Below are 26631 nucleotides of genomic sequence, written 5' to 3'. Positions count from 1 at the left end.
CGATCTCACCTCAGAATAATGGATTTGCTGCCATAGTGGTTCTGAGCTCTTGATTCCCAGGTTAGGATTGATGCGTTTTAGAACTCTGCTGGAGAGGCTCTGCACTTTTGACAGCTAGAGAAATCTCTGAGGTTGTCATCTGTCACGGCCCTCGGTGTTCAGGGTAATGTGTGATGGAGATGTGACAGTAATGGCTGTGTGCTCCAATGGGGGGTTTCATAAATGGGGCTGCAGAGCCTTTAGAGGCCGTGGGGAGGGGCTGATCCCCACAGTCTCTTGTCCTGCTTCAGGGAAGGCACTTCTGCTGAGATTTGCAAACATTGTGCAGTAGAAATTGACAGAACCTTGTAAATCAACTGTAATAAAATTTTTAAATGAAAAAATGAATTAAAACCCTATATTGAAAAAAAACAAAACAAAACAAAAAGGATAACCTAAAGGAGCAGGAGCTGTCATCTTGGCCAAGGTCTGCAGCCAAATGACTGATCATTTCGGCATTTGTTCATATTTCCCCTTTTCCATAATTAACACTGATAGGGTTTTGGCCATACAAGCTTAATGATACATAATGTGTGCATGTAGATACAGATATATATAGAAATACTTATATATGTACATATGTATATATCTTAGTGTGTCAATTGTTTCCTAAGATTATGATAAGTTAGATTGATTGTTGGATAATTAGGTGCTTCTGGGAAAAGACTCTTCAGTATCATGTCCCTGTCTACAGTAAATTGTTCCCAGAGTTACGTGTGTTCTTTGTAGGTGGCTTTTCCTGTTTTCCCCTATTCTGATAGAATTTTAAAACAGAGTGCATAAAGTCAGAGAGATTCTTATGGTCTTTTTAGTGCTAGAAAATTAATTTCAGGATTTCTGAGATGTTAAACTTGGGAAAGAAATGATCGGCGGATGCCTCTGGTATCATCTTATGTTAACTCTTGGTCATCAGGGATCTGAACTACTGATAATCACTCACTAGGTAAGACAGAAGTTGTTGAAATGCATTTGGCTGCTTATATTTGTTCATGGGTGTACTTTTGATATCCTGAAACTGACTTCCTTTTTTTTTTGTTTGTTTTTTTGCCATTTCTTGGGCTGCTCCACGGCATGTGGAGGTTCCCAGGCTAGGGGTCGAATCGGAGCTGTAGCCGCTGGCCTACGCCAGAGCCACAGCAACACCAGATCCGAGCCGTGTCTGCAACCTACACCATAGCTCATGGCAACACCAGATCCTTAACCTACTGAGCAAGGCCAGGGACCGAACCCACAACCTCATGGTTCCTGGTTGGATTCGTTAACCACTGAGCCATGACAGGAACTCCCTGGCTTACATTTTAAATAAATAACCAGGGTTTCCATTGTCACTGGTATTATCTATTGTTTTGGCCAGTGGAGTGAGATGTATAATAAGATGAGATACAAATATTGAAGCCGCCCTCTGTAGAAGCATGAAGGAGCAAAAAAATTGAACGTGTCATTTACCAAGAAAGAAATAAGGATTGCCAGTAAGCATATTAAAAAGTTAATCTTACAATCAAAAAATAACAGGATACCATTTTTCATCTGTAAAACTGGCAAAGATGCTAAAAATGATGGCCATCGTTGTTGAAAGTTGGTGTGTGGAAAGAGTCTAATCCATGGCAACTGGGAATAAAGGTTGGCACAATATTTCTGAGAGGCAATTTAAAAAATGTAAATTCGTATTCATCACGGCCATCATTCTGCTTCTAGGAATTTACGATAGGCCGTGTGTCTTTTCTTTTTTTGGGTTGCTAATCCCTTTGAGAATCTCATTAAAGTGATGACTCCTCTCTTGGAAAAATGCAGATGTACAATCACATTTGCGTTTCATTTCTAGAGTCATATGGTGGATGCCAAACTAGAGCAGACACCTTTGGCCTGGGTTTGAATTCCTTTTCCTAGAAGAGAGAAGATCAGATAAAAAGACTGACTTGGAGTTCCCACTGGGGCACAATGGAATTGGCAATGTCCCTGGTTCAATCCTTGGCCTAGCACAGTGGATTAAAGGATCTGGGGTTACCACAGCTGCAGCATAGGTGGCAGTTGTGGCTCGGATCTGATCCCTGGCTGGAGAAGCCTCGGTGTGGCCAAGAAAAGTAAAAAAGAAAACAATTGACCCAAGAAAAACAGCATCACTCTGGGTGCCAGTCTAAGCAACCAAGAATGGCCCAAGGTAGGAAGGGAGCCCTTTTCTCAGGCTGATTCTAACCTTGCACAGTTGAAAGCTGGGCCATGCCCTTGGCGGGAACATTGGTGTTCCCCTCACGCACGTGAAGCTGCTCTGAAGGCCTGGGTGGCAGCAAATAGAAAGAGGTGAAAGCCAGAATTGTGAGAAAGGACATGGGGAGACCACGTGGTGGATTGCAGAACCGTGGAGCTTTAAGCAGCCTCTCCTTGGGGAGACCCCCCACCAAAGTACTGACTATTCTTTTGTTAGGAGCTACTTTGTAGCAATCAAGATAATAGGATGTCTTGCCACTTTAATTGGGGTGTAAGGAAGCTGCTTGTGTTTATACTACCATGGGCTTGGGAGGCGTGGGGGATTCAAGTGTCATGTGAAGCTGAGAGGTTGTAGACATTGGACTGTAAATAGGAAGGTTTCAATTGGTGGATTCCCTATCTGTTTTGAAAGCAAGATGGCACCATCGAATTATACATTTGATGGTGAAAATAAAAGTCTCCTCTGTCTTCAGCTTTGGGAGGATGATTGGGGGTAGTGGTAGGATTAATTTGTTTAGGGATAGTTTTTATTATCTGGAACTTAAATTATATTTTGTCTCATTTTTTTTTCTGAAAAAAATTAAGGAGAAGAAGTTAAGATTTAGCCGGGCCTATTAATTCTTCTACTATATACATCAACAAAAAGAAAAACTGAGTCATGTTTTCTTGTGCCACAAACTGAATTTTCTCAGTCTCTCCCTCTCTATCTTTTTTTTTTTTTTTGGTCTTTTTGCTATTTCTTGGGCCGCTCCCGCGGCATGTGGAGGTTCCCAGCCTAGGGGTTGAATCGGAGCTGTAGCCACCGGCCTAGGCCAGAGCCACAGCAACGCTGGATCCGAGCCACGTCTGCAACCTACGCCACAGCTCATGGCAACACCGGATCGTTAACCCACTGAGCAAGGGCAGGGACCGAACCCTCAACCTCATGGTTCCTAGTCGGATTCGTTAACCACTGCGCCATGACGGGAACTCCTCCCTCTCTATCTTTCTCTCTCTCTCTCACACACACACAAAGTGCCTTCCTATACACACACATGTGCACACACCCTACATGTTTCTAATTAAGTGATGCTAAGTTTCTTTTACTGCTCAGCGATAAAGAAATGAAATTTTGCCATTTGCAAAACATGGATGGACTTGAGGGCATTAACCTAAGTGAAATAAATCAGACAAATACTGTATGTTACCACATAGACGTGATGTACAATCTAAAAAGAAATACAACAAAGTCGTGAATGTAACAAAAAAGAAACAGACTTATGGATACAGAGAACAAACTGTCAGCTACCAGTGGGGAGAGAGGAGCCCACAGGGACAACTTAGGGGTAGGCATTAAGAGGTACAAATTCTTATGTATAAAATAAACAAGCTCTAAGGGTGTATTGCACAGCACAGGGAATATAGCCAACATTTTATAATAACTATAAACAGTATAATCTTTAAATAATGTGAATTGCTATGTCGTATACTTGAAACTTTTATAATATCATAAATCAACTGTATGCCAATTTAAAAAATAAAAATAAATAAAGTTTCTTTTCACATTCATTTATGCTCAAAAAAAAAAAGCTTTGCAGGGAAAGAATTTTAGGAAGTTGGTGGAGGGTGTATGTTTACATATTAGAACTAAGGTTTGACTGTTGAGAAAACCACCACTCCCAGCTTGTTTACTTTTTGACTGAAGCTGTTTGTTCAGTGGAAGGAAAAGTCATAATGTATAGATATGTATGATGGGTCACTTTGCTGTACAGCAGAAATTGGCACAGCATTATAAATCAACTATACTTTAATTTTAGAAAGGGGGGCGGAGTATTGCCTTTCTGCAGTGCAGTTTCTATTGAGGTGGGAGGGTCCTTTGATGGAACCAGTGAGAAGCTCCAAGAGCCAATTTTTCCCTTCAGCCCCAGATTGAGTTGCCACTGGGCCGAGCAAAATGGCTATGGACAGAGATGCGTGACATTTGTTTTAAGCTGCTGGCACCTGAGGCGGGTGGTAGAGGGCTTCCTGTCACAGAAAGAGCCTTGTCTGCCAATTCTGTGATTGCACAAATTCGGGGCAAGTTAAGTGACAGTGCCGCGGTTTGCTGCTCTTGGTGTGAGACTCTCAAACTGGGACTGATGTGCTGGGGAGCAAGGCAGGCATCTTGGCTTGGACTTGAGACTCCGCGGTTTACTTGAAACCTCCTGCCAACTTCCTGAAACTCTTCATAGTAGCTGCGTTCAGAAAAAAGCAAGCCTTCCCCAGCCCTCTCTCTCTTCCACTCCAAACTCTGGTCTCCATCTTTTTGTTTCCTTGTACAGCCCACCCTGGTGTGCTTGTGCTCACTTATCACCTTCTGAGCACATGAAAAGCACTGACCAAACTCTGCGTGTGTTTGTGCGCACACATGTATCTAAATCTAGATCACATGGTCTCTATTTATGTGACCCTTGGAGAGAGCATATTTATCTGCTTTGTTTTTTTGTAACTTGGTGAATTTTATTACATTTATAGTTATGCAATGATCATCACAACCCAGTTTTATAGCATTTCCAGCCCAAATCCCCAGCTTATCCCCCCACCCCCCCAACCTGTCTCCTTTGGAAACCATAAGTTTTTCAAAGTCTGTGAGTCAGTATATGTTCTTCAAAGAAGTTCATTGTATCCTTTTTTTTAGATTCCACATATAAGTTACAACATATGACCTTGGTGCCTCACTGTCTGACGAACTTCACTTAGCATGATCATTTCTACGTTCATCTGTGTTGCTGCAAATGCCATTATTTCTTTCTTTTTAATGACTGAGTAATATTCCATTGTGTATGCATACCACATCTTCTTTATCCACTCTTCTGTCAATGTGCATTTGCGTTGCTTCCATGTCTTGGCTATTGTATATAGTGCTGCCATGAACATTGGAGTATGTGTATCTTTTCGAGTCATGGTGTTCTCTGGATAGATGCCCAGGAGTGGGATTGCTGGATCAAATGGTAATTCTATTTTTAGTTTTTTGAGGAATCTCCATACTGTTTTCCATTTGGAGAAGACATTTACCTATTGCTATCCAAGTTACTTCTTCAAAACTGTTCAAGGCATGAAAGATTTGGACTGCCACCTAAGAATCCACAGGGAGGATGGAAAGAGTGTGTAGACCAGGCTCTGATGACAGTGTCTATCTCAGTGGCAGCTGAAGACTGCGCTGTGCCTCCCAGTGTCCCCCAGAGTCAGTCATCTTGGTCTTCTCTCCAAGACCCAGCTGGTCTCTGTCTGGAACATACCAGATAAAGATAAATACATAGACTTATTTAGGTACAGATCTTTCTTGACTTACAGTGGGGTTACATCCTGATAAATCCATCATAAATTGAAAATATTGTACGTTAAAAATGCATTTAGTGTGTATAAGTAATGAGGTATAGAACAGGGAACTATATCTAATTTCTTGGGATAGAACATGATGGAAGATAGGATGAGAAAAAGAATGTGTATATATATACATATATATATACATGTATATATATATGACTGGGTCACTTTGTTGTACAACAGAAATTGGCACAACTTTGTAAATCAACTATAGTTTAATAAAAGACAAATTTTAAAGGGATATTATAATAGAGTTTTTGATAATGTGTAAACAAAGCAGTTTGTGAATAACAAATATAGATAATTCAGGGCAATTTTTGGCTTTGGCCTTATGAATTCATATTCATCAAATATGCATAAATACTTAGCAGAAATAACCTTCATGAATAATCTGTGTAAAAAAAAGTATTTAATACACCTAACCTACCCAAACATCATAGCTTAGCCTCCCTTAACCATGCTCAGAGCATTGACATAAGCCTGCACTTGGGCAAAATCTAAACACAAAGCCTCTTTTATGATGAAGTGTTGACTCTTTCCTGTAATTGATGGAATACTGTACTGACAGTGAAAAACAGAGTGGTTATCTGGGTCCAGAATGGTTGTAAGTGTGTGTGATTGTTCACCCCTGTGACTGTGTGGCCCAGTGGGAGCTGCGGCTGCTGCTGCCCCATGTTACGAGAGAGGATCATACCTTGTGTGATCTGGGAAAAGAGGAAAACTCAAAATTCAAAGTATGGTTTCTGCTGAGCGTATATAGATCTCACACTATCATAAAGCCAAAAAAAAAAATTTATAAGCAGAACCATCGTAGGTTGGGGAGCCTCTGTGTATTATGTACATATAATTAAAATATTTTGTCTAAGGAATTGGCTTCTGTAACTCCGGAGGCTCAGAATTTCTAAGCATTGCAGTTGGCACCTGAGCCCCAGGAGAGCTCGTGGTATAGTACCAGCCTGAGTTTAAGTCCAAAGGCAGGAGAAGACTGATGTCCCAGCTTGAAGACTGTGAGCCAGAAAGAGAAAATTCTCCTTTATTCCACCTTTTATTCTATGCAGCCACGACATTGGGGAAGACAATCAACTTTATTCAGTCTAAGGATCCACGTGTTAATCTCCTCCAGAAACACCTTCATAGACACAGCCAAAATAACATTTGAGCCAGAACCTGGACACTTCAGGACCCAGTTGCGTAGAAAATAATCCATCACACTACCTTCCTGGCAGAACCAGCACCAGCTCCGTCAGTGGCATGGCTTTGTACTCCTGCACGTCCATGGACTGTCCATTAGGTCCCTGTAGATCTTACATTAAGCATCTCAGTCTCCCTGTGAGGCTGGTGATGGAGAGAGAGAACATGAGTGTACACAGAAGCCGCTGGAAAAAGTCAATATACAAAGACCCATATGTAAGACCCAGTGAATGTACAGGGAAAATACTCACCTTTATAAGGAGATACTGAAACAGTCAGGAGTTCCTGTTTTGAGTCAGGGGGTTAAGAGCCCAACATAGTGTCCATGAGCATGCGGTTTAATCCCTGGCCTCACTCATTGGCTTAAGGATCCCATGTTGCCGAAAGCTGTGGTATAGGTTTCAGACATGGCTTGGATCCAGGGTGGTTGTGGCTGTGGTGTAGGCCTGCAGAAGCGGCTCCAATGAGTCAACCGTTAGCCCAGGAGCTTCCATATGTCACAGGTGCGGCCGTAAAAATAAGAAGAAAAAAATCAAAGAAAGGTCTTTTAAAAAAACATTTCCTGTTTTCCTGGACTGAATCCTTAAGTCATGGTTTCTGTATCTTTGCTTTATGTGTATGAAGTCTCCAGGGTCTAGAGAGACAGACAATCACCTTACAAAGGGCTTCAAAAATTATGGACAGGATGTTCTTGGCCTTCTTTTGCTGTCTGCACAGATGTCCCTTCTGAAGCTTTTCAGACATCTCCACCTGAGATTTTCTGTTGACCTGGGCTGCGGGCCTCCATGGCTCTTGGCTTCTGCTGAGCAAATCAGAGGGAAGTGATCCTTGGTCTGTCTGCTGGGTGATGACTGCACCTTTTCATTGCTAGTACTTCTCCACTGTGGCTGAAAATAAGACTTAGTTGACCGCTGAGCCAGTGCTTCTTGAAAAATAACAGAAGAGCTTCTTGCTTTTCCTAAATCCATCAGGATTTGAAATCTTTGTCCAGCTGCAAGTGCACTCTCACTAAAAATAAATGTGCTTGCCAAAGGGGTCGTTCATCTCAGAAAAGATCCTATAAGTCTGCTTCATTCTTTATTCTTATTTTCCCAACATCCAAAGAGAAAGAAATTTCCTTCTTTTTTTCTCCTCTCAAGCATGTACTTATCAGCAGTAAATTTAACCAGACACCCTTCCAAGCTACAACATATAAGCCTCTATATTACAAGTAGTACTTGTTTTTCTTGTTGTAAATATTTGGTATCCCTCTTAAAAAGAAATCCAGTAGGAAAGTCCTGTAGGAATTTTTTTCAAGGTGATAATTTTGATATGGAGAAAAATAGCAACAATATTATTAAAGGGTCACAGCATTTCCTTAGACTGAGCTCAGGAGTTAAAAAGCAGGAAAGTTGGAGTTCCCGTCTTGGCGCAGTGATTAACGAATCTGACTAGGAACCATGAGGTTGCGGGTTCGGTCCCTGCCCTTGCTCAGTGGGTTAAGGATCCGGAGTTGCCGTGAGCTGTGGTGTAGGTTGCAGATGCGGCTCGGATCCCGCGTTGCTGTGGCTCTGGCGTAGGCCGGTGGCTACAGCTCCGATTCAACCCCTAGCCTGGGAACCTCCATATGCCGCGGGAGCGGCCCAAGAAATAGCAGCAACAACAACAACAAAAAAGACAAAAAAAAAAAAAAGGCAGGAAAGTTATGTTTCCAAGATTACTTTTAACTAAGGATCAAAAAATGTGATTATGCTAGTGATTAAAAATTATCTTTACATCATGCATTGGTTTCTATTTGGAAACAGAAAGCAAATATGACATTTAAAGCTCTTGAGTCATTATAGATTTGATTGCTGAAGATATTATTTCATAAGAGCTGCTGCTTGCTTATGGAAGGTATTTAACCTATCATATGACCACTTAAATCCCCAGATTCAGGTGCACCAAAACAAATAGAGTAGAAATTGTCACATAGCACTAAAATAGATTAATCCAGTCAGCACGAGGGGGTGGACTTTGATGGCAAATGGGTCTTTGGATGGATGAATCTTAAAACTAAATTTACTCTGCAGGATCGGAACATCGCTTCGTCAAATACATGCTCATAAAAGTCTTTTTATCTTCCATTTCAGTTAGCATTGAGCCAGGGCCAATGTACTCATTTATATCCTTTTTAACTTAATAGTATGAAGTAATTATGGACACAAAAATGTTGAAAAGTTATTATAGATTATTTCTATATGTACCTTTCTCAAATGTTTATTTACTTGGTCATTCATTTCCCATCTTCCCTCTCCTTCATTATAAGATATGATACCCCTATATTTGGGGGTATAGTTTCTAGAAATTAGGATCTTATATAACCATTCTTATATGCCCTTATATCTTTCTATATCTATCTTTCTATACATATATATTTATTAAAAAGTTTACTCTCATATAAGTTACCCATATCAGAGAATTAACATTTATGCAATACTATTATGTGCTTTAAAGACCTTCTTCTTATATGGACAATTGTGAACTAATGTACTTTATATCAAAAGAAAAGTAAATGATGATCCAGGATCTAATCCAGGATTACATGACTGGTCTCTTTAGTGTCCTTGAATCTAGAGTCGAGTCCCCCTTTTTCCTCTGTCTTTCTGGCCTGTTTATTTTTAAAGTCTAAGTGGTGCCCTCCATTTGGGTTTGTCCAACATGTCCACATGATGAGGCTTAGGTGTTTGGCAGGGGGGTCAGATATGATACTGTGACCTTCAGAGTGCACATTATTTTGTCACTTGGCTGTAATAAGATCTAAGTTTCTCTACTGAAAATTGGTGACTCTCTGTTTATAGTAACTAAGTAACTTGTAGGGAGATACAAGGAAGCTATATAAATATCCAATATTTCAGCAAACATTTAAGCCCTAGTTTTAGCATTCTTTGACACTTCTTCCTTGAAACATCTGTTACTATGCTGGTTGCCAAGTGGGGGTTTTCTGATCTCATCGTCTCTACCTTTATTGGTTTGTATTATAAGAACTTATCTTTTTTCCCACTAACTTATTTATTTACCTATTTATATCAGCATTGATTCATGAGTTCTTATTTTGTGGGTTGTCATCATTAATATCATTATTGATTTTGGTGGTCAAATTATCCTGGATTTGGCTAACAGGAGCCCCTTTAAAAGCTGACACCCCTTCCTTTGGATAGATTTCTGTCATTCTTTGAGTACTTTCCAAAACAGCATGATATTTCAGGATCATCTTATATTTTTGGTGTGTCTGCTCTGAAGTCAACTATTTCTTTAAGGAAGGCTGGGTGCCTTCAGTGGAGAACAGTATTTAGAAGCCAGGATTTGGGTTTCAGATGTGTGCCTTGCTACTGGCATGTCACTGCTTGCAGAGATTCTCAGTGGTCACTGCTGAGAAATATGAACAAATGTATGAGTGTGCATTTACACACAAGCACACCTCTATATCAATATCAATGTCTATTGCATACACAGAAATATATGAGTGTCTGTTTCTTCACAGACTTGCCAGCATAATGTGTGCCATGCTTTTTAATTTTCACCACTCTGGTAGGTGAGAAAGGCATCTCAGTGCAGTTTTAATTTGCATGTCTCTAAGTATGGGTAGATCTTTTACATAATAATCAGACATGGAAGATACATCCTAAGGGTTCCATATAGGTATTTTTGTTTTTGTTTTTGTTTTTTTTACAAAATATTTAGGTATTCTGTTTAACCAAACATTTTCAAGCATATAGCAAATTCTTCTACCATACATTTAAGTAGCTGCAAAAGATTTCATCTTCATCATATTTTAAATATTCTAATTTTAAATACTATTGCCACATGGCGCTTGTAAATGTAGTCAATATAATCTAAATACCAAACCTGCACCTCTTTTAAAAATATCATGAAGAAGTTCTCCTTTAACAGTCATCAACTTTGTAACATTTCTTTTCATTCCTGTCTCTAACAGCCAGTCCTTCTATTTCCCACAAAATGTCATCCTAATATAAGTAAGTGTATGTTTGAAAATCATCTATTTATTATCCTATGAGATTATACAAAGAATTGGGTATGCAAATCAGAAGTCTCATCCTTACCAAACTTCACCAGTAATTTCAAGGGAAAAATAGAAGACACAAGCCAATCAAGCTGAGATCTGGGACTATCTGTGAGTTTCTTTCAGTCCTTTTTTACTTCCTCACAAAGGGGTCTAGCCCAAATTAACATGGAGGATACCTCATTCTACTTGTAGTGATATTTACTTACATGGTAGAGAGCCCTTTTAATCACATGTTGCCATTTTATCCTTAGTTGCACAACCTAGGAGACATTTTCCTGGACTGGAGCACAAGCAGTTCTAGACAAGCAAGTACATCCTACAAAAAGCATTCCATAGATAAGGACTTGCCTGCCGGCAAACAGCAGATGGTCTGCTGTTAACAAGTTGACAATTAGACCAGGCCATTTCTTTCTTTTCTAGGGTCAAATTCCCTTTCTCCCAATAAGGGAGAGAATGGATTTCAGTTCTTGTTTATTCATTTCCCTCTCTGTCATATTGCCTCTGCAATATACATATACATATACACAATTGACATTTTCAAATTTTACTTTCTGAAAGTAACATGTGGTTAAGTTCCAATATTTCTCTGGATTGAGTTATCCTTACGATTGTTATGCCTATCCAGTGGTGAGAACAATGTCAATGTAGTGCATATTTCGATAAATGTAATAAAACCTAGTTTTCTTAGGAAAATAACTCAGCATGATGGATGACTTTCTAAATGGAGAGAATGGATTTGCATGCAGCTGTAAGAGATCATCCAGAGATGTCCTATACACATTTTACCCAATATTCCCCAGTGATCACACATTGAACTGTAATATATCGCATTCATACAATCCACCAGTCTTATTCAGATTGGCCCCGGCTTCCTTGTACTCATGTATTTGAATTTAGTCCTACGTGATTACCCATCATGGGTAGCTTCATGGACCCATCCTCACTGTCAAGATACTGAACAAGTCCCTCGCAACAGTAACCACTCATGCTTCCCTTTTATGACCCCACCCCCTTTCTTCCATCACTTACCACCAACCTCTAATATGCTCTCTCCCTCTTTTGGGGGGCGCTGCCCTGCAGCACATGGAGCTCCCGGGCCAGTGATCAGATCCAAGTCACAGTTGTGACCCAAGCCGCAGTGGCAACAACGCTGGATCTTTAACCCACTGTGCCGGGCTGGGGATCCAACCTGCGTCCAGTGCTCCCAAGATGCCACTGACCCCATTGTGCCCCAGCGAGGACTCCTACTAATCTGTTCTCTCTTTCCAAACTGCTGTCATTTCAGAAATGGTACATAAATGGAACCATACAGCAGGTAACCTTTTGGTATTTTTTCCCCATTCAGCAGAATTCCCTGACACTTCATCCAAGTTATTCTGTGTACCAATAGTTCATTATTTTTTCTAGTGGAGTGATTTTCCATGGAGTGGATGTATCATAGTTTTCTCAGCCATTCACCTGTTGAAAGGCATCTGGACTGATTCCAGTTTGGGGCTATTTCAAATAAAGCTACTGTGAACATTCACATAAAGATTTTTGTTTGAACATGCAAGTCTTCATTTTTTGAGAATACTTGGTAATTCCTTATTCAGCCAGCCTTAGGGTACCTCTCTTGCTTCGCACCTCCACTGGCCTCCTATTAAGAGCTCTTGACTTGCAGCCAGTAGTTTTTGGTGTGTTTATTTTACTCCCTTCAACCAAATACTGTCTCAACAGTATTCTTTCTAAAAGTCTAGTGGCTTTTCTGGTCCATTCCTAACAAGTTGTGTGCTAAGGAAAATGAATTGATAAAGCGCTCCAAGGATAAAAATTGGTGACATTTTTCACCTGCCACCAGTGTTTGCCCCTTGAATCCATTTGTCAGGATAACTCTCAGCCTGTGTACTTTGATATTGATTTATCACTTAAGGAATTTTCTCATTGTGAACATTTTAGGGCCTAGAGAACGCTCTTGAATTTCTCTGCCTTTCTGGTACATTCAATTGATTAGAAAGCAGAAGGGGATATATCAGATGTGTCACAAAATAAATTGTTCTTGTGCCACTGAGAAGAACAGTGCTCTGACCAGCCTTGGACCAGCTCGCCAGAAGGGGCCAGATGAGGGGAGGTATGTTTTAATGTGGTGTCATTTTTATTAAGTAACTTTGTCTTCTGAAGCACACTTCAGTGCCTTCTAGATAAATTGCTTCTGTCTTTGACAGTGACAATGACAAAATTTCCAAGCTTCACACATCCAAGAGGCAGTTGACAGGACAAATTGCACATTGGGACTGCTTGATAAATGCAAGATGGGACAGAGCATCTCAAATTACTCTGCATCATTGGAACTAAGTTGTAATATGAATAACAGAAATAAATCTGTCACTTAAATACCTAATTGTGAGACACATCCTGTATTTAACAGCTGAAGCACTGTTCCTCTCTTTGGTAGAGTGCAAAAATAGCATATATTTATTTCTTGTTATTAGGTCTTAATAAATTTGCTTTTCCCTCATGATACACATTTGAATAATAGAAAAGAAATATATCTCCCAGTAAATTTTTTTATTAATATTTTTATAGATTCTATCAACATAACCCCTGTACATACTTGGGAAGAACTACTAAACAATAAAAAAGTATTTCTCAGTATGTATGACCTTAGTAAAGTTACCGAAATAAATAAAGAGTGCTAAAAAAAGGCATATGCATAAATGTGCTCCAGAGGATATGCATTTTAGAAAATCTACATTCTACTGACAGCATTGCTGCTACTAATGGAAAAAAAAAATTGAGAGTGAGTCTAAGCCTCTCTGGGTGGTCACCACCCCTTTTAGGGGATAACCAGAGTGTGCTGTTATAGTCAGAGGCAGGCTTATCCGAGGCAGCCAGGCTCACCCTCTGCCTCTTGGTCAGCTGACCAAGCCTGGCCAAACAGACATAAGGCAAAAGGTTTTGAAGGATGGCCTTATGGGGAATGGCAACAATTGGTCCTCATCCTTGTCTCACCATAGGACAGGTCCACTCCTATCCTGGTAAGGGTGCAGTCGATCTGCCAAAAAATAGGCTCCAGAATGGTGCCTAAGACTTACTCTGGGGAAGAAAACCCTAGGTTTTTTATCTGATTGTTTTTTTGGCTACGCCCGCAGAATATGGAAGTTCCAGGGCCAGGGTTCCAAGACATAGCTGCGGCAATGCTGGATCCTTGCTGTACTGGGCTGGGATAGAACCTGTGCTGCCACAGAGACATCACTGGATCCTTAACCTCCTATGCCACAGCAGGAACTCCAGAAAAACCCTAGTTTTGATGCGCAATCAACCAGGCTTCTTAAGGATGACTCACAAGAGGGCTGAAGGGCTGAGCAGGACCTTGGAGCTGGTGCAATCCAAAAGGATGCTCAGGTCAGCCCTGAGCTGAGCCCAGGCCTCTCAGGCTGGCCTTTTGAAACTCCCAACTGCCTTGTTTGAAGGCTGTGCCAAGTCCTGCCCACCATGGTGTCTAGCTCCCAGAACTATTCTGCATCACATGTTGTCTGGTCTGTTGGTACATGACCCACAAAGAGCAGGGTGGGGGCCAACTTAACACATGTTTAATATTTGCTCTTTGAAATAATGACAAAGAATTATTCTTTGAAATAGTGATTGTTTGCTTTGTAAAGAACCATTTCAAAGTTCTTTTATCTGAATATTAGGTGTGCATTCTTGTCTCCTTTTGTCAAATATGGATGCTAGCATCCTAATTTAAATTCGTGAGCCACACAAGCACAGCTCAGGTTAAGGGCAGTTTGACTCTGACTCCAACCCCATTTTAGAATGTTGACCAAGCCCTGGTGGCGTGTCTGTCACTTTTCCATGTCCGTGACCAGACACTGGTCTAAGTGTGGACACTTAAAGAAATGCCCAGAGAGGAGTTCCTGTCGTGGCGCAGTGGTTAACGAATCCGACTAGGAACCAAGAGGTTGTGGGTTCGGTCCCTGCCCTTGCTCAGTGGGTTAACGATCCGGCGTTGCCGTGAGCTGTGGTGTAGGTCGCAGACGAGGCTCGGATCCCGCGTTGCTGTGGCTCTGGCGTAGGCCGGTGGCTACAGCTCCGATTCAACCCCTAGGCTGGGAACCTCCATATGCCGCGGGAGTGGCCCAAGAAATAGCAACAACAACAACAACAATAACAACAACAACAAAAGACAAAAAAAAAAAAAGAAATGCCCAGAGAGAAATACATGATAAAAGAATTTAAAAAGGGGTCCAGATGCTGCTCAGGGGAAGGGATTGGAGCAGTGGAAAGAACCTTGGCCTTGGGATGGAGACCTTCATTCCACATCTTGCTCTTTCAGGGACCAGCTATGTGATTTAGGACAAGTATCAGAATTGTCATCTCTACAATAAAGGCATGGTGTTAGCTTGGTCTGAATAGCCCCATTTAGGTTTTTTTTTTTTTCCTTGTTTTTTTCTTGTTCCCCCCGCCCCCAGCTTTGGTCATGCTTGTGGCATGTGGAAGTTTCTGGGCCAGGGACTGAACCTGCCCCACAGCAGAGACCCAAGCCACAACAGTGTCAACACCAGATCTTTCATCTGCTGCTACTTAGCTTTAAAAGTCCATAGTGCTGATGATATTCCTTTGAACCATGAGGAATTTATTACAATACAATGATCAGTACTTTGAGTTTAAACCCTGGGAAAACCTATTTGGATCTCCAAAATAAAGGAAAAGACCAAGGCACAGCAGAGATGTTGAACAGACGAAAAGCTTATAATTTTACTATGAGATGTCAATGCAGGCAAGTCAGTTTGATGTGCTCAGAACATCTGAAGAGTGAAAACACAAGTCTCAGGTGAGGCCAGACACCTTGTCAGTCCCGTTATCAGGACTAATGTGGTCTATTGCTGGCATTCTAGCTGAAGGTCTAGGTTGTTTAGGAGGCAAGGTCAGCCTTGTGTCTCTTATTTCTATGACTTCCTAGCTCTCACCCATGTTCCCTCTTCCTCGACACTCTTCCGTAGCCATTGGCCTGCCTGGACCTCTACCTCCGTAGCACCTCAGGAAGCCAAACCACAATGAGTGTAAGGACTAGTAAGCCTTCATGGGACACAGCTTGATCCAAGGAACAGACTCTAAATGGGGTCTGTTTGGGTCCCAAGAGATGTCTTCTGATTCATCAGAATCACTCTCAGAACCCTTTGCGTATTGTTCTCCCTGAGGCCATCCTTGCCTACATATCGCTGAGTTCTGTCAACTCAGTCATAAGCATCTTCTGTGTAGTTGGAATGTCGTTCTTGGTTTTGTTCCCTAATAACCTGGTTTTCTAGTATATGCTCAGTGAATATTGACCAAATGAACATACAGGTAAAGAAATTTAATTTCCAAGCTCAAGCTTCCCAATTTCATTTTCTCGCAATAACTTCATAGATTTCACTGCGCTCAGCATTTATTCTTTAATATCATCTTCATAGCTCAAAGCATGTTATACAAGTTCAAGGTCATGGTGTGCATTACATCTGTTTTTGGTTAGTCGATGGTTAGTTAGGTCACCGGCATGTTGGATCCATCTCCACTCTTCAAAGTGCCTAGTGAATTCTTGCTCCTGTGTGACCAGCAAGGAGGGAGTAGATTCAAGCCAGGAACATAAATCTCAGGATGTTGTCCTTTCCCCTTTCTCTGAAATGTACAGATGGGGATTAATGCGAGAGGAGAAGAACGTGACTCTGGTTTTTGGCCCAGGGAGAAGAGCAGCTCTTCTTTTTCTCATCTTCTGCCTTGTAAACCAAAGGCCATTAAGATTCCCAGTTATGATTTCTCCATCCTGTGTTCATATCATGTTATTTTATGTCTCCTGGGGAAAGGAAGTCTTCTTACAGACCATGACGGAAGGGCAAGATCTTTTCTATCCCCAGAAAGGCCTCTGGAGAATCTTTGTTCTTGACATGTCATCCCAGAGAAGCCTCATTAAACGGAGCCAAAGCTGGGCTTCTGAAGTTGCAAGGCTGGGCTTGTGCATTGCAGAAGGTTAAAGACCCCAGGAAACCGGTGCCACGATTCTTACATGATCCTCCACTCCATCTCCCATCTTCGTTAGGGACCCCTGTTGTTACCCTTTCCATCTGGCTTTCGGTCTAAGGTGAGATGGGTCAGGGTCCTCAGTGAGGGTTTTTCAGGCTAGAATGAAAGATGAACTGTCCACCAAGAGGAAGGAGCCGAGTAGTGCCAGCTTGACCAGAAGGGTGCATGTCTGGCAACTAGGGTTTGTGTTGCCTCAGCTGAGAGTGAATGGTGATTCATGAACGGAGAGCTGGCTGGGGTGTTGGAAAACTGAAGGGTGGGAAAGAGAGATTCTGAGGACACTGGTCTCTCCTGATCTGACGCTGTGAATGCTGCAGACACTCTGGCGGGCCCCTTGGCTCCTTGGCCTCCGTACTTTTCACACGCCATGAATATTCGCAAATACCTCTTCGGCTGGGAATGGGCAAAGCCCATTCACACGCATTATGAGCCTCTGTGTCTGGGCATCGGTTTTATGCCATTGAATGACACAGGGGGAAAGACTTTTCATTTTTTCTCTCTGTTTGTTTATTTCTCGCAGAGTGATTCATTCCTAGTAAGTTTCTTGCCCCATGCCTGTCTCTGCAACCATGGAAAAGATGCCAGTATTTATTGCATGTTTCCAACTGGTTGTTACTCCTTCGGAAGCATCTTCTTGTCATCTTCTAAGTCCCTTTGTTTCCAGCACCTTGGGAGGGGGCATCTTGAAAAAAAAAAATTGTGTATCATTGTGGACGTCTAGTGAACAATTTTGTGACTCTGTTGTTTCTCGTCTCCTTTGCGGCTCTTAAGGATGAGGCTCAGAAGGGACTTATTCATGTAGAAGACATGCACGTCTTTCACAGACAGGCAGAATCACAGGGTTCTCATTCACAGAGTCCACATCGGTGCATAGCTATGTCGGTGGTGGAACCAGCCCCCCCAGGCAGCCTTGCTCACTGAGTCCTGTGTTCTTAGTTACAGGGAGGAAGTTCCCACAGAGGAGTGTGAAGGAAAATTGCCCACACAAGGAAGACTGTGGCAAGAAAGCGTCTCTCTCTCTCTATGTATTTAGAGTTAAATCCTTGCAAGTGTTGTCATAAAAGGATACATGGCAAATGCCCAGTACTTTAGGGTTTCTATTTATTGAGATACATATACTCTGTGGTCCCACATCCACAGAAGGAATGGCTACATGCGCAGCATAACTGGATCTTTGGTATTTTGAGATGGCTAATAAAAACAAAAAAAAGTTTGTACTCTAGTTCTCCCTAAAGCACATTGCTATTAAACTATATATATAAAAAATTAAAGAGAGAATTTCACTTTCGTAAAGCCTGAATGGTTTTTTTCAGTGACTTATAGTCAACACTATGGGTGATTGCCAGGCTCTGGAGAACTTAATGGGAGAATGAGGAAATCTGCAGGCAGGTTGTAAATAAATGACTTATTAAGGGAAAGTACACAGAGTGGAGATTCTAGAACTCGAGCCAGAAAGGATGATAACAGGGCTGATGTAAATAGGTCATTCTGAGGGGACACTGTCTTGTACATCATTTTATCATTTTGCATTCCATTTTCAAGGAAACTCTATTTAATTTTTTTTTGTCTTTTTGCCTTTTCTAAGGCTGCTTCCCACGGCATATGGAGGTTCCCAGGCTAGGGGTCCAATTGGAGCTGTAGCTGCCAGCATGTGCCACAGCCACAGCAACTTGGGATCTGAACCGCATCTGCGACCTACACCACAGCTCATGGCAACACCGGATCCCCAACCCACTAAGCAAGGGCAGGGATCGAACCCACAACCTCATGGTTCCTAGTCAGATTCGTTAATCACTGCGCCACAACGGGAACACCAGGAAACTCTATTTAGAGAATTCTTCTTATTCCATTTCTAAGGAAACTCTGTGTTCAGATCATTCTTTTCCTTTATTTCTTTAAGTGCCAACTTAACACTTTTTTTTTTTTTTGTATTTATATAACCTCATGGGATTTCAGACCAGGTTATCAACTCCCCAAAGGTAACAGACCAAAGATTCATTGACTTCCCAAGCTCCACCCAGTGGGGTAAACTCGACCCCAGCCTCATGTTTCATGTTGGCCACACGTTATGGGGGTCTGAGAGCAGGTCATGTCTAGGACTCTTTAGGAAGGTCTGGGTGGGGTTAGCACTCTTTCGTAAAAGAGAAGACTCAACCAAGAGCCTTGGCAAGACATTGGTAGTAACAAGCAGCAGGGCTGGATCTGCCACCAATGGAGAATCAGTGGTTCTCTGGTATTTCAGATACATGTATGCTGGGTCTGTGCTCAGAGCAGGGGTAGGTCTGTCCATTGAAAACCCCAATGGAGAACAGACCTAAGTTGTGGTGGCCCAGCAGACTGTCAGTGCCACCACTGGCCTTTGTCAATATTGCATTCAAGAAGCGTCATCGCCTAATATTCTTTCAGCCCTCCTCCATCTGCAGGCTTAGTGACACTTTGCAAGATGAAGCTAATGGAATATTCAGGATTAGTGCTGGCAGAACATGTTCATGCCTCTCTTTTCACAGAATGCCCAAAGTCTGCATTTCTTTAGATTAAGTTTTATTTTCTCTGATTTTATTGTACATAGGTTATACTTTTTTTTTCATTTTAGAAAACAGGTAATATGCCTATTATAAACATAATAAATATATATTTCTATAAAGTCTATAAAGACATTTATAGGAAATACGTATAAATGCATATGGATATGTAAATACATATTTATTTTTTCTCCCTGAATTTTTTATTTTTTAATGAATTTTATTACATGTAGAGTCATACAAAGATCATCACATCCCAATTTTATAGCATTTCCATCTACATATTTATACTTCATAAAAATGTTTATATTTTACTATATAAATGTATATTTCTATAAAGTACATAAATGCATTTATATAAAATATATAAATGTGTATTCTATTGAGTGTATAAATAGAAATACATATTTCTATAAAGTAGAAAAATATATATTTCTATAAAGTATCTAAGTATAGAATGTATTACCTTATTTTTTGTGTTCCATTTTACCTGAGAAGTTTAGGACTTGAATCTTACTTTCTACAGTTATAAAACAAGAATAAATTTTGAACACATGCTTAGGCACAGATAAGAGTGTCATTTCCAAAAACGCCAGACAGTCGAATGTCATTCTTTCTTGGGGAGGATTCCCTGCAACTAAGATGCTCATACAAAGCTAAAATTTCTCTTACACTCCAAAGATGGGAAAAATGAATTTTTCAAAAGTGAAACCCCATGGAAATGGCTCTCATCTAATAGCAAAGTGACCAGAAATTCAACAGGTGTCTTTTTAGGCTCTCTTTTCTGGGCAGATTTCTTCACAAATCATCAAAATGTTGCTGAAATGCCAACCTTTTGTCGCTTCTACCGTATATCCTAGTGCTGCCACCTGTCTTTAGCTTAGTGATAATAACATTCCGTTCTCACCTACAGGGTTGTCAGTGGATCTAGTGGATACAAAATGCTTTTTGCCTGAAGTGAGATACAAATATTAGTTATTACTATTTAGTATGTGACTTGAGTTGGCTGTACATGTATAAATGGCAATGTGGGACCTTACTGGTGGGGTGTAGTGTGTTATTTAGGTGATACTAGTGAAACTGGGCCACTCAGTCAATATTATTTTCAGAGCAAGTTTAGTACCAAGAGATGATATCTACACATTATATTGAACCTTAGTGTGTTAAAACTGTGCTTTATAAATATCTGCACGTTATTAAGTAGCTTTCATTGTTGACTTATTAACCTCACAAAGCCACTAGTCTCTGCTCCACCTTTCTGTCAAGCATACTTCCATATTAAACTTTATCTCCTTTAAAATCTTCATTTTTATTTTAATGTTTTTTTGTCTTTTGTCTTTTTAGAGCCACACCCGGGGCATATGGAGGTTCCCAGGCTAGGGGTCTAATCAGAGCTATTAGATTGGCCTACACCACGGCCACAGCAGTGCCAGATTTGAGCTGCATCTGTGACTTATACCACAGCTCACAGCAACACCGGATCCTTAACCCACTGAGCAAGGCCAGAGATCGAACCTGCAACCTCATGGTTCCTACTTGGATTTGTTTCTGCTGCACCATGATGGGAACTCCTAAAGTCTTTAGTTTTAAATAATCTCTAAGTAAGAAAGATTTGTAAGAGAGGAATACATTTTCTGCCTTAGTTGTCAACATTTTACTATCATTAAATTGTTTTCTGTTGGAGAGAGTCCTCAATTTTTAATAAAGTTTTAAAAACTCCTTCTTTAATTATATCATGATGGAAGTCACTGTATACCTTTTTTTAATTTTTAATTTTTTAATTTAGTTGATTTACAGTGTTCTATCAATTTCTGCTATAGAGCAAAGTGACCCAGTCAGTATATTCTTTTTCACATATTATCTTCCATCATGTTCTATCACAAGTGAATGGGTAGAGTTCCCTGTGCTGTACAGCAGGACCTCATTGCTTTCCATTCGAAATGGAATAGGTTGCACCTACTAACCTCGAACTCCCACTCCATCCCACTCCCTCCCTCTTGGCAAGCGCGTGTGTGTGTGTGTGTGTGTGTGTGTGTGTGTGTGTGTGTGTGTGAAGGAGAGAGAGAGAGATTAAAGCAAATCAAAGGAGATTCCTTCCCTCTGAAGAATGTTTCTAACAAATGTAACCAATATAAACATAGTTATTTGTAGTTTCAGGGGACAGTAGCAAAGAATACTTTCCCTTCAAGCACTGCAGCTGGTTTCCTCCATCTGCTTTCCCAATTCCCAAAGTAAAGATGTCATAGAAAAAGGAATGAGGTATTGATACATGGTACATCTTGGATGAACCTTGAAAACATGATGCTAAGTGAAAGAAGCCAGACACAAAAGGTCACAAATTTTGTCATTCCAATTGTATGAACTATCCAGAATAATAAATCCACAGAGACGGAAAGCAGATTGGTGGTTGGATTGGGGTTGGGGGGGAGGGGCTGGAGGATGGGAGCAGCGGTGAGCATCTGCCTAATGGGTTCTGGGTCTCCTTTGCAGGTGATGAAAATATTCTGGAGCTAGACAGAGCTGGTACTTGTGTAACATTTTGACTACCAAATGCCACTGAATTGTACATTTGAAATGGTTACTATTATGTGATGTGAATTTCACCTCAATAAAAAACAGTTTATTAAAAAAAATTAAGATATCAGAAAGTACCATACGCAACAAAGCACATTTTTAGCAAGTATTATAAGCCAAGAACCTGATCTTGTGCATTTCTTCACGAAGCCATTCTTATTATGTGGACAAGGAGCTATTCAACCAGAGGCCTCCTTGGAGTGTATAGGCAGTTGCAGGGTCTGTCTGAGTTATTCCCCTCTGGAGGGTATTGCCGAGTGTGGTCAGATTTATCTCTGAACATCCTTCCCACCCGTCTCCTCCTGCGCTTTCCCACCACCTCCACTCCGAATTCAGGCCACCTTTGCCTCCTGGTTGTGCTGCTATGACAGCTTCCTGCCTGAGCCTCCTGCCACGAGGCAGAGCTGCCCATCCAGCTTTCCCCTGGCATCAGTCACGTCCTCCAAACTCACAGCTTCCGTTGGGTCCAGGGACCCTTTGCACCCTAGACCCTCAAGGGCCCTCTACCAAGAGCAGAGAAGGCCCTGCTCCTCAGACTACCTGTAAGGCCAGCTTTCAAAGTTCAGCCTGTATTTACCTGGTGGTCATGGACCTTCTGTCTCTTCTTTAGGGCTGTCTCATGTTCAGGCCAAAGTGCCCTTTGTGTGGAAGCAGATCTTTTCCCACTGCAGCTCTTGCCTTCCTGCTCCTTCTTCTTCTTCACCATCTGACCTTCTGGGTTTCTATCTGGATTTGGAAGCCCCACTACCTTGAAATCCACTGAATCCCTTCCTGAACGTGTTCACAAGGGGGCTGCCATCACTCCCTCCAGGAATGCTACAGGTCCTTGGTGGTACCCTTGTTTTCCCTTTTCATGTCTGCTCCACATCACAATTGTGTCTGTGCATGTGCAAAGGGCTAGTAGTTTGTCCAGAACTACCCACCTGGCGAACTGTGGAGCTCAGATTTCTTTTCTTTTCTTTTTTTTCCTTTTTGTCTTTTTAAGGCTGTACGAGGAGCATAGGGAGGTTCCCAGGCTAGGGGTTGAATTGGAGCTGCAAGCTGCTGACCTACACCACAGCCCCAGCCATGCCAAATCTGAAGGATCAAAGCTGCATCCTCATGGATGCTAGCTGGATTCATTACTGCTGAACCACAACAGGAACTCCTAGGAGATAAGTTTAATAAAGGTTTTTCAGATGCAACATCCTTTGGACTCCTTCCTATCATTAAATTCTATGTGTGTTTGGTTCAAGTGGATTTATGATTTCAAGGAAATGTCAAATTATGGAAAATATTGTATGCATTTATTCTGATTTGATTTTAAAAGGGGTGGGAGAGGGAGAGCAGTTCTCTAGAAATTAAATTTTTGAATTCTAACCCTATTTTTAAAACTGCAGTACCTTTGCCAAGTGGTCAACTTGTTAGGGAGAAAAAATATAAATTCTGACGATAATTATTCTTTTTTAAAAAATCTTCTTAGATCCATACCCACAGCACATGGAAGTTACCAGGCTAGGGTTGAATTGGAGCTGCAGCTGCCGGCCTACACCACAGCCACAGCAATGCAGGATCTGAGCCTTGCCGGCAACCTACGTCACAGCTCACGGCAACACCTGATCCTTAATGCACTGAGCGAGGCCAGGGATTGAATCCATGTCCTCATGGATCCCAATCGGATTCGTAACAGGAGCTCCAGATGATAGTTATTCTTTTAGGGAGCCAGAATGGTGTCTCTCCATCCTTCCAGCATGATACATGACTGTTTAAGAACATCGGTGAACAACTAGGACCAAGAGCCTAGTGTTGACTTCTCCCTTTTTTCTTCTTCTCTTCCTTCTGCAGGTTACCTATCTGGGTAAAGTCCCCACTACAGGCATGCAGTTTTTGTCAGGCTGCACAGAAAAGCCAGTCATTGAGCTCTGGAAGAAGCACACACTAGCCCGGGAAGATGTCTTTCCAGCCAATGCCCTCCTGGAAATCCGGCCATTCCAAGTGTGGCTCCATCACCTCGACCACAAAGGTGAGGCCACAGTGCACATGGATACCTTCCAGGTGGCTCGCATCGCCTACTGCACCGCTGACCACAACGTGAGCCCCAACATCTTTGCCTGGGTTTACAGGGAGATTAATGATGACCTGTCCTACCAGATGGACTGCCACGCTGTTGAGTGCGAGAGCAAGCTGGAGGCCAAGAAGCTGGCCCATGCCATGATGGAGGCCTTCAAGAAGACTTTCCACAGTATGAAGAGTGACGGCCGGATCCACAGGAACAGCTCCTCTGAAGAGGTGTCCCAGGAGTTGGAATCTGATGATGGCTGAATGAACTTGGGATGCTTCAGCAAAGGCAGCATGGGTCAAGGAATTCAAGACCATAAATGAATGAGCAATGATTCAAATTTGGGATGACAAGACTGCCAAATTATTGGCTGACCCAGCTTTTTAAATTCAGAAGAGCAAATCTAAATCTAAAGAAATCTATTATTAAAGTCATTATGTTACATTGAAATCTGCTGCTGTGACTATGAGGAGGGTGGGGGTGTGGATGGGGAGGAACGTTCTAGATTCTCTTCTTCTTTTTTCTTCCTTATTTGCCAATGCCTCCCTGTAGAAGATGTCCATGCCGATTTTCACCACTCTCAGGCAAATGCTCCGTGGCTGTTATTTGATGGACCGTTCCAACTTGCCTTATGAAACCCAATGAGAATGTTCAGTGCACCTACAGGATCCCTAGCCGTGGGGGGAGGTGGTGAGTGCTGATGCTGGCGAGTGGGGGGGAAGGTGCCCTCTGGATAAAGGGACACCTCAGGCTGATCCTGAGAGCTCCTCTCCCCTGGTTTCAGATTCTCTCTTCAGTAAGCAAGTCAGCACAGCCTTTCTTGAGCTTTACAACTAACAACCCAATAGTTGGCAGTTAATCCACAGTTAAAGATAAAGCTTTGTATTGCATACACGTATCCAGTAGTACTCTCGTATTGTATTTGCTTCATCTATTTTCCTAGAATACCTGCAACCACTCATAGGACCTTTCCTCCTCCCACCCCATCCGCCCCCCTTTGCCCTTCCAATCCGCTCCACCATCTCTACAGGGATGGGGACTCGGCCTACACTGCAGGACACCAAAAGGGAAGAAAAGAACCCAGCAGATGAAAGAAGCAAACGAAGCAGAATTTAAAACCACCACCACCAAAATGGAGAAAGGGAATGCGTTATCAACAGGTGAACAAGCTCCACGTAGGCTGTCCTGTTTTCCAGCCCCATTTATGGTAACTTATTTACTGGATGGTCCTACTTGATGCATCTTTCATGGCAAGCTTCAAATCCGATTTGGTGTCACTAAGGAAGACTTGCCTGGTCACTCAGCGTTGCACTTGAACAGGGAATGAGTCCCAGAAACCAGACTTATCTAGTGAACCTCTGTCCATTTGAATCTAAAGGGAAATCTGACCTTTTTATCTTACAGTTGGGTTGCTATCTTAGGGTCAGAGTTGCCAATTTGTTCAGTATTTCTAATGAGAGCGTCTCACTAAGAGAGCCTGAGTTTTCTCTTTATGGATCTTTAAGTACCATAAAAGTGAAGAGTCAACATGGAAGGACATTGAAAGTATTGGTTAAATTACATACATTTAAGGCCAAGAGCAGATTCTCGTTTTCCAGGCAAGGCTGCTCCTTTATGAAAGTCTGTTTTTAATCCCAGTAATAATATTAGGGGCCCTGGGACACCTTACAGAAGCCTTAAATGAGAATTTACCGAATCCAGAGAGCAGTGGTGTCAGCCTTTTGGTCTGTGTTACCTGTGTGTCCGTGTATGCCTTTGTGTGTGTACGTGTGCCCCCAAGTGCGGGTCCAGTCTTAAGGCATGTAGAATAAGCATGGAGTCATAAGGAGGGGAACACGCCTCTTGGAGATGTGCTTGCTGCTTTACAACAAATGTAAACTACTCTTTAGCATAAATGCATTCATTCTTTAATAAAAAATATGTTTGCATTAATAAAGCTGAGGTGTTTCATATTTTATATGTCATTCCTGTGTTTGTTTGTTTTGGCCACACCTGCAGCATGTGGAATTTCCCAGGCCAGGGATGGAACCCATGCCATAGCAGCAACTGGAACCACAGCAGTGACAACACTGGATCCTTGACCTGTTGAGCCACACAGCCTCCCGTGTCATTCCTTTTTGAAGTGAAGAGAAGGATTAAGTTGATCAAATTGAATAAATAGGGAAATCTAACTAGAAATACATTAAAACATGGTCATCAGTAACCCAATTCTTCGATTGTGTTTTTTTTTTTTTTTAAATCCTCTTGTAGGAATTCCCTAGCAGCTCCGTGGGTTAAAGATCCAGCATAGTCTTTGTTGTGGCTCAGGTCACTGCTGTGGCACAGGTTCTATCCCTGGCCCAGGAAATTCTGCATGCCTCGGGTGCGGCCAAGGAAAAAAAATCTCATTTCATTTTCTAATGCTCTTTTTACATGGAATTGCTGCCTCTTAATTGAGAGGGTAACATGTTAGCAATTGAAACAGTTATTTAGTGTGATGGAGTTATTTCAAAGGAGAGTCTTCTGGAACATTTTGCACATGATTGCTATTTATAAAGTCTCACGTCCATCGTTGGAGAACCTGCACTGAAATCAGGAAGGTAAACATGGAGTGATTCCTTTTGACAGACTGGTTAAAAATGTCTCCTCCAGGCCAT

The 26631-nt window shown here is 41.7% G+C and overlaps 1 protein-coding gene across 1 annotated transcript in view; it reads left to right on the top strand.

The window, feature by feature from the left end:
- The window catches only part of PID1 (phosphotyrosine interaction domain containing 1), a 257326-nt gene extending 231379 nt beyond the window's left edge, over nt 1–25947 (top strand). Inside the window, exon 3 of the mRNA XM_047773687.1 lies at nt 23782–25947. Within this exon, the coding sequence (XP_047629643.1) occupies nt 23782–24258 (477 nt within the window). The 3' untranslated portion in view covers nt 24259–25947. The remainder of the gene's footprint in view (nt 1–23781) is intronic.
- Nucleotides 25948–26631: the final 684 nt, after the last annotated feature.

This window comes from Phacochoerus africanus, chromosome 3, assembly GCF_016906955.1.
Source record: "Phacochoerus africanus isolate WHEZ1 chromosome 3, ROS_Pafr_v1, whole genome shotgun sequence".
Classification (NCBI taxonomy): Eukaryota; Metazoa; Chordata; class Mammalia; order Artiodactyla; family Suidae; genus Phacochoerus; species Phacochoerus africanus.
This window is presented reverse-complemented; position numbering and strand designations above follow the sequence as displayed.